An 8665-nucleotide genomic window follows, 5' to 3' on the forward strand; every position below is an offset into this window, starting at 1 on the left:
TCAATCACATAAGAAAGTTCGACACAACAAAGTGCAAACGTCTCTCCCTGTACTGCATCGAGCGCGGAATCTCTTTGTATTCCAAAATACCGAATAACACTGTATTATTCTGCAACACGCCTGATTTATGATAAGCAACAGTAATATTTATCGTTTAATCTACTTTATTGTTTAGATCCGTTATTAACCTAAACAGCAACAGACACATCATACGACTTGCAAGAACTTTTTTGTTTGTTTTTTCTTGCATAGTCAGTTTTATAAATCTATTCGCTAATAAAATAGGTGAATTTTGACTCTGCATTGACTGTTTTTAGCAGTATTAGCTAGCCTATTAGTTTGCGAAGGGTTGAAATCTAAGGTTAACTTATGGTTTAAGATATGCTTTAGTTTCTTTTTCAATGAAACGAACGATTTAACCCTTTTACTAAATTATCCAACAGTTTCAAAACTTAGAATTGCACGATTTTTTCCTGTTTGTTTTTGATGCGATGAAGAAAAATAATAAGACTCTCGAAGGTCGTCACAGTAAATGATTATTTATACGTCCAAAATCTCGGCTTAGGGTGATTTTTTTATTTTATACAAAAATTAGCGTTTATTTTTTAAAGTCTTTGAAAGAATTTCCTATTCTAAAATTAGTCTTTGTTTTGTTAGAGATCTGAAAATCTATACAATATTGAAATATTTACACTCCTGTCATACTTTTATTTTAACTACAACGGCCTTTTTTGTCACTCCGCAATTGTCATTTTTGGTCCATACTTTCAGAAAGCCACTGTTACCCCATGACGCTGACCAAGAATTCTTTATCAGCCAGTATTCTCGTCCGTGCTCTTTTCCAAACCCAACTGCTACAGCTGCATGATCGACTTTGTCGTCTGAAAAACACGTGCACATTAATTTTATTTTGATAATAACATATTTAGAATAGTTTTGCTCAGTATTCCTGTCGCCCTGGAAAAATAGTCTTACCCATGGCTCTATCGTTCAATATATTGACTTGAGTACTGGCCGATTCTTGCTAACTAAATTGCTGAAATTTTTAACTATAATTCGGTTAATCAAACTTTCTTAGAGTGATGCTCAAGGCCCAAGGACTTTAAAAGGGGAGGCAGTTTTTCAACTTGGTGGAATCCAAACCGGTTTTTGCTCCCAAACCAGTCAGCTAGTAGGTTTGTTTTGCTTTTCTATGATTGGCTAATATTCGTTAAATCAATCAATCAACTTTGAATAACGTCAATCAAAACAATGCGGGTTAAGAATGAGAAGTAACACTACACACTCACCACAAGTTTCGTCGTAGTAAATACCGGAGCTGTAAAACTTGAATGTTTTAGGTCGAGTGTTAATAAGCACCGTAACTGGTCCGTACATTGCCAAGGCAAGTTTAAGCTCTGTTTTGTTCCCTGAAGTTATGTTCATGTAGCTCTCCACTCCGGCACCAATAGACACGTTTTTAAAATGACAGTAGCCTTCCTAAAATCAACCAAATACAAACTTAATAAGTTTATAGAAGCTGGCTTTATCAATTTATCAGATCTAAATTGAAACAAAAATGGAACGAAAACTAAAGTGCCTGTTCAGGGCATAGCATTTCTTAGATGCCCAGATTAGATCGGAATACACTAATCTTGCATAAGAGAATTTTTGAATTCGCAAAGAAAGTTGGTGTATAATTAATGTCCTGAGATATGTAGACGGGATTTGTACCTGCAGCTTGCGAGGCTGCAGCACCATACTTGGCAACTTGTATTACATAGGTTTCGGTAAAAGAATTGCCAGGTAGCCAACACAACATTTTCATAGAAATAGCCAAGTAATCTTGCAAAAGTGTACAATAAAAGCATGCGCACAAAGTTGAAAATTACAAAGGGTTGGCAGAGAACAGGTCATAGATGTCTCTTTGTTTTACAAATTGTTATGCGCAAAGTGTTGTGATGTTTATAACAGTGTTTCAATCGGAATTTATTGCACTGTTCGACTGTTTTCATGATTTATATAGCTGAGTGGCTACTTTTTTCTGTCATGTAACTTTGCATCCTCCATTCATATTAATTTGCTGAACCATCTTTCCTATTTACCAAAACTATTCTTACTTGTGCCAGGTACTTTCCATAACTTTCTTCCGTTGCCAATCCGCCATGTTTCATGATCCACTGCAACGCCCTGTAGGGATAGCCTCCTTTGCAGCCACGGTTGCCATAACCCCATGTGCAGTCAACGATTTGTTGTTGTGAGAGACTTACCAAGTTTCCCGTCTGTAACAACAGTTATTTCTTTAATAACTTTTCTTTTATATTACATGTTCCCTTATATTTTTTTTACCTATCTTTTTAAATGATTTAAAACATTGAATTTGAAAACATTTTCAAGTTTTGTACCACCAAAAGATTGTTTACATCGAATTTTCTTACATACAGATGTACAATCAAGGACAGACGGTGTAGGGTTTAATCTCTGCTTTTTCTGTCGATTATTGGTAAAAAAATATTTTAAAAAAGGAATTTTTAATGCCACTATTGTTATGTCTATGGTAATAAATGGCCAATACTATTCTACAATATGGTATTTACCTTGAGGTAGTATGCGCTTTCCATGGCACTTGTCACGGCATACGCATAGCAAGATCCACAAATTCCTTGGCTTCGGATCTTTCCAACCGCACCTATGAGGAAAAAATCATTTAAGAATCAATGGTCGGTGATTAAAGGTGTGAAAGGCTATCGATTGGAACTGCTAGATCCAATCATTGGCTAATCACTGAAACTAACCATCTGAATGAATCAGTTCACCTTAATCAAAATTGAAAGTTACCACTTAAGACAGGTGATCATCCAATCACGATCATTAATATCATTGTTAGGCTTATAAACAATGCTTTAAAAGGCAGTAATCATTGAATCATTGAATCAGAATCATTGAATCAAATATGCTCCATACCATATTCACGCCAGTCAAGACTTTCAGGTATTGGCGTGTGAGCAAAGTCAATATCCGGGATCTTGAATCTTTTGCCTCCATTGTATGTTCCCTCTGGTTCATCTAGAAGTCCAGTATATAGCGAAACTTCCTTTTCCGTCATATCGGCGAACTTGTTCATCTTCAAGCTATATCCTAAATGCTTTCGATTATGTGAGTTTATGAATCTGCAAAAAGGGGCAATGTTTGAAGTAATTCATTGAAGTCACTAGCTGCTTGAGTTTTGTTTTGGATTATTCATTTTCGCTCCCGAATAATACATGTAGTATCGCCTCCGCTCCCCCTTTCTTGATGGATAACATAGATTATTCATGCTAATCATCTGAAAACTACTGTTTCTGAAACTCGTTCGTTATTTTCTGGACAATATTTCAAGGAGAAGTAGGGAATGTAATAACGTAATCAATGCAAGTAAATTGTACCAGGAAAGAAATTTTAAAATAAATAACGACATTTCGAGCATAGCCCGTTATCAAGTGGCTATGCTCGAAACGTCGTTATTTATTTTAAAAAATTTTTCCTGGTACAATTTACTTACATTAATCGTTATTATAGCATCATATTGTACCGCACGCAATCTAGTATATTTATTAGAAGTAGGGGATGGCTAAAAGCGCTATTTGAAATTAACCTTTATGTTTAAGCCTTTACAAGTTATCTGTGGACGCCAGTTGCCATTATCGATATTTTGGTTAGTTGTTGCGAGTGTTTCACACTACAAAGCTACAGCCGCGCTATGAAAACGAATTTTGTGTGTTCTTCTCATTTCAGCCTGTTTTTAGCATAAAGTGTCCTAGAAATCCTTATTACCATTTATTTCGGCATCATTTCTGTGAAGATTTCACGCCCATAACTTATAGTCACTGTAGAATCCACAAGTTCGTGGTTCCACAAGGTAAAACTGCATTTTTTCAAATAGTATTTTGTTTTTATTAAGTGTACGTACCTCATGTTATGACGAAATATGTTCTTTCGCTTCTCATGTTCATGCGAAGATTTGTAGTTTTTTTGAAATGAATCTTTGAATGATGCAAACAATGTCTCTACAATATCCTCGTAACGGACAAGATTGTCTTGGTCTTTGCTGTCATCTTCGTTTTGTTTATTCAGATTGCTGTCCTCGTTATCAACAGGTTGTTCCGCAAGGTCACTTTCTTGGTCCGTTGCTACTGATGCGTCGCTGGACTGATGAGGAATGAATTCCGTCATCGGAGAAAATGAAGCTACGAATTCAGGAGCTGATTCGACGTGTGGAAAGTCGAAGCATTTAAGCTCTGTAAAAGAACAGGTAAGACAAATTTTATTGACTAAAAAGACTCTCAACGCTTAATTCTGATGTCTGCTTGTCAAAGCTTATATGAATACCTTAATTTAGATCATCGGGTGAGAATAAAGGTTCTATTGCCAAGCAGAGTCCAGGAGGAGGATCGTTAGAAGCAAACACAGTTCGGTTGGCACCTTCTGACGGTTTTTTTTATTTTTTTTCTTGAACCTGATTATCGGGGTTGAATCATAGACAAAGGCAGCCTGAATTTGAAGCTAGGCATGTTGGAAATATGAAAGAATGTAGCATACGTTACGCTTTTTATCAAGAAATAAGCTGTCCAATGAAAAATCACATAGTTGGTTATTACTTTAGGTCTGCAAGGCCGAGGAAGCTGATATCTTTGGGGGAGGCTTTGTATCTTATTTTGGAAGGAACATATTGTTTTATTTCATTGTGCGATGTTTTGCGTTCTTAAAGCCAAAATAATTTCAAGAATCACGCCGAAATTTTTTTTGAAAACGGCTTTTAACAAGCTTGATGGTACTGTCCGAAGGACCGGTGTGCAATTTGCTCAACTCTCTAATTTATTCATGGTACCCAAAACTGCCTTAGTTTTATAGTGCTCAACTTTGTTGCGCCTTTCACGGAGCTACAGTCCTCTCTTCTTAGATGTACACCTATTCCAACCTAGATTCATAAGAGCGCAAATAACTTTAACAATTGAAGCTTACTTAATGAGATAAAGTGTCGTTTCTTACCTGAGGGAATCTCGAACTTGTTGAAATCATATTTCCACGGCTCGAAGAGTGAGTAGTCCAGAATATAGTGGTCGTAGTAAGAGGTTAGCAGCGTGTCGTATCCCATCATTTCATACTTAAGCGGCAATCGTGGCCGTGTTCGTGTCGTGTACAACGTGTACTTGTTGCGTTTATTCATTATGCTGAAAGAATGATACCAGACCTCACACTCTGTTCCATTCAGCGTGCTGTTTCCAATAAACTAAAAAAACGATTCATAATGAACTTTTTTAACTTTTGTGATAGCTATCGAACCTTTGATAGTGTAAAACCTTTAATTCAACTAACTTGTATAGATTCTTTTTTTGGTGCCAGATAGGCATGTCAGCTAACTCAACTGAATCAATAAATTCAATCCCGACTTTAATGATAATTTGTTCCTTGTTGCTGTGTATAGTTGAGAAAAAACTTGGTTGCAGTTAGCTTTGAAAACTGCCTGAAGTGTTAGCAGTGGCGGCGCCAAGGGGTGGTATAAGGGGGGGGGGGGCAGAGGTAATTACCCTCCACTTTTCTGAAAATATTATCTACATATTTCTTCTAAAAATGAATTAAAAAACTCTGGGTAGGTGTAGATCAAATTTCCTAAGGAAAGTTAACTTGGTACAAATCATTGAAACGAGGCAAAATGGGCATGGTCCCACTGGCCGCGCCCATTACCCTCCCACACTGTAATAGCTGAAGCCGCCACTGAGTGTTAGGTTCACATAAGAGAACCTAAGTAGTTTTAGCATATTACTAAATCTTTTTTCATTTTGGTTGGGTTTTAATAAAATTTAAAAGGCAAATTATAGGGATGGTCTTATCTTAACGATGACATGTTGGCATTAAGTTACAAAAGATAAAATCGAACATATTCACAGGAGACCGACCTTAAAGAACTTCAGGTTTGGTACTATGCTCTGTACTCGAATCGGATACTGCTTTGTTCCAACTTTGTGCAGGCAACCTCGAAACGTCTTCTTGTCAGCTTCGGAGTATTCAGGGACTATTTTAGCCGCAAAGCCGTATTCGCCAATATCACCACGATGGTAAATCACATCCATTCCTTTGAATATATCATCAACGTAAAATATTTTATCCAAACAGTGTATAGATTAAAAAACAAGCAATAATTGAAAATAACTTCGATCCTACTTAACCCCAGTTTTAAGACATTGTTATTTGACGCTGTATACCAGCCATTTCTTAATTTTCTTTGCGATCTCGAATTAGCTCAGTTACTTGTTACAATATCATCTTTCCGTGTAATTTTTCACTTGACAACAATTTAGATAAATTTAATTCAAACTGTCATTTTCGGGCTCAGGTAGTTGGAACTGGAAGATATGAGCTTAACAATGCTCAAACTATGAGCAAACGCCACTATTACATGTTATATGTAGCTACCTTACGTAATTATCACGAAACTGACTGTGAGAATAAAGAGAATAACTGACCTCCGTAGTAATCGATCCGACTCATTCTGTTTTTGCCGGAATACCATACTTCAAACGGCTCTGCGATATTACCATACGGCAGCTGTAATACCCCCATTGCATGATAACTGTCAGGAAATGTAAACTCGCCATCGTTCTTCTCCTTGTGTTTTACATCGCGCCGAAGTCTCAATGAACCAGGGTGGTATTTTCTGCCCACGCCCATTACCGTTAGCAAAAGGAGAGACGCTATAAGCAAAATAACAGCCTTAGATTTTTTTGAATAGCAAGGTGACTCCTGGTGCTCGCAATTCTCTTGACGATTCATAAGTTGAAATTCTTCAATCAACCGTGTAAAATCAGCTCATAGCAAGAGATATTTCAAAAGACTAGATGCTTGATTTCATGTCCCATGCGAATTTTTGCTGGAGCTTAACAATGTTGGTAATTCCCATGTTGGTGAACTATAAATGTCATCAAGCGAACAGATACAATATAACTTTGTCTTCGTGTATCCATTTACTTAAAGATGTTCTATGATGCACTGTTTTAAACCATTCGTTCACCTGTTTTCATCTTCCGATTAAAGTTTTGAGCCTAGGCTAAACAAATTATCCAAATGGTTTGTTATCGGTGCTAATTCTGCGATAATTCCTCGTTGCAATCAACACGTGCAGAAGCGTTATCTACTTCATGTTAATTTTGCTGATCAAAGGTCTTCGAGTCACGAAAAATGTCATGAAATGATTGTTGATTGCGACCTTAAAGGGCGCTGTAGATGGGACCTTAGTAAACATGTTTCTGACAAACAATTTATTCCAGAGGCAGTGGCCATCCATGCGTGTGCACGTGGGGATCAACAATTTGCGTGTTTTATCTTAATTCAAATGTCTGGGTTTCGAAAATAAACAGACGTCTTAAGCAGATCGTCATACCAGAATTTATCTCCTACCTTTTATTTTTGATAGATTTGGAAAATAGAATTCATTAACATGCATGTATTCCTGTAACAATGATAAGACCCATTTAGACTTCATCGATGTAATCGCCAATCTGGCCTTCGTATCATAGTATTTTTCGCTTTTTGCTTATGAATCAAATTGGTGATGTCTAAGAACTAAATTGTTTTTTGTATTATAGGCTCGATAACATTCTTAGGCCACTTCAGTCTCCAGTATCTTGAAGATTAATAGTGTTTGCGACATAACAAATTACTGACGTTGATTATACAGCCTGCTTTGATTAACGGCAGCTGGTTTTTGCCTTCTTGCAGAATCGTGAAATTTGGTATCGATTTTTTTTAAAAAGCAAGTCCAGCAGCTTTAGATTTGTCCAAGATTTCGAATAATATTTTTCAACAGCATATATAACATTGCATTAAAAACTTTAAATGTAGGTGCTATTTTGGGGTCTTTAGATCCTTCTAAGCCTGAATTTCAAGAATAGCAAACCCGACTGTAAGTTGGTCTTGTCAAAATTTCATGCTATTAGGTATCGAAGCATCCACATCACAGTTCATTTCATGCTTTTTCGTATCTGTTTAAAGTCTGTCCGATCTTGATAATCTAAAAAGACTTATCTGGACTGCTTTAGATTCAATGTATCAAATCATTGTAATAAGAATCCTAATCTAGTAATAAGCTATTCAGAATAATCTACAGCAAAAGATTACACAGCAATCTGACCAGGCAAATCCTATACGATATTTCTACTGCAGACATTTAATCCAGTAAAACTCGTCGTACCCTCAGTCCAAAGGCCATCTTCTAATTTTTTACTCCGTTTAATCTGTTTCTCGTGCGATAGTAAAGCGCAGTAATAAAAACATATAAACACACAGAAAATTTCACCTGTTAGAAATGTAACGGCAAAGATCAACCTTTGATTTCGTCTCCATCTCCTGCTGCTTCTTTGAACATCGTCATAATCAAATTCATTTGAGGCTTTCTTCTTTCCAAACATTAAAAATCACAGATTTACCCCTTTTCTTTATCCCTATTCATTATCCCTCCCTTTCTTATTTTCTTGTGTTACTTTACATACTTCTCCGTTTGTTTACAGTCAAACTCCTAGTTGCGTCCCTACGCATTACTTTGAATGAGAACCAGCATCCGGTTCTGATTGGCTTCTTCCGTTTTATTTGCAACCACGTGATCTTTCCACCGATCAACCCGTCAATCGGAACACCAGTTATTCTGTTAGTA

The 8665-nt window shown here is 36.6% G+C and overlaps 1 protein-coding gene across 1 annotated transcript; it reads right to left on the minus strand.

The window, feature by feature from the left end:
* Positions 1-44: 44 nt before the first annotated feature.
* On the minus strand, positions 45-8554 carry LOC135688729 (counting factor associated protein D). The gene is made up of 10 exons (XM_065205693.2): positions 8312-8554; positions 6483-6710; positions 5916-6091; positions 5008-5248; positions 3929-4256; positions 2944-3149; positions 2577-2668; positions 2100-2261; positions 1290-1479; positions 45-881 (listed from the first exon to the last, which is right to left on the minus strand). Exons 1-10 carry the CDS (start codon positions 8421-8423, stop codon positions 700-702), a joined length of 1917 nt encoding a protein of 638 aa, XP_065061765.2. The 5' UTR covers positions 8424-8554; the 3' UTR covers positions 45-699.
* Between the last annotated feature and the right edge of the window lie 111 nt (positions 8555-8665).

Source organism: Rhopilema esculentum, chromosome 9, assembly GCF_057945365.1.
Source record: "Rhopilema esculentum isolate cy_ngs chromosome 9, ASM5794536v1, whole genome shotgun sequence".
Classification (NCBI taxonomy): domain Eukaryota; kingdom Metazoa; phylum Cnidaria; class Scyphozoa; order Rhizostomeae; family Rhizostomatidae; genus Rhopilema; species Rhopilema esculentum.

Bases quoted from the DNA above. Each gene is read 5' to 3' on its own strand.
- LOC135688729 (XM_065205693.2), bottom strand. From the start codon at position 8,423: ATGTTTGGAAAGAAGAAAGCCTCAAATGAATTTGATTATGACGATGTT. The intron at 5,249-5,915 runs GTCGGTCTCCTG...TCGTTTTTTTAG, and splicing joins CAAACCTGAAGTTCTTTAAG to TTTATTGGAAACAGCACGCT. The intron at 4,257-5,007 runs GTAAGAAACGAC...GTTCTTTTACAG, and splicing joins CAAGTTCGAGATTCCCTCAG to AGCTTAAATGCTTCGACTTT.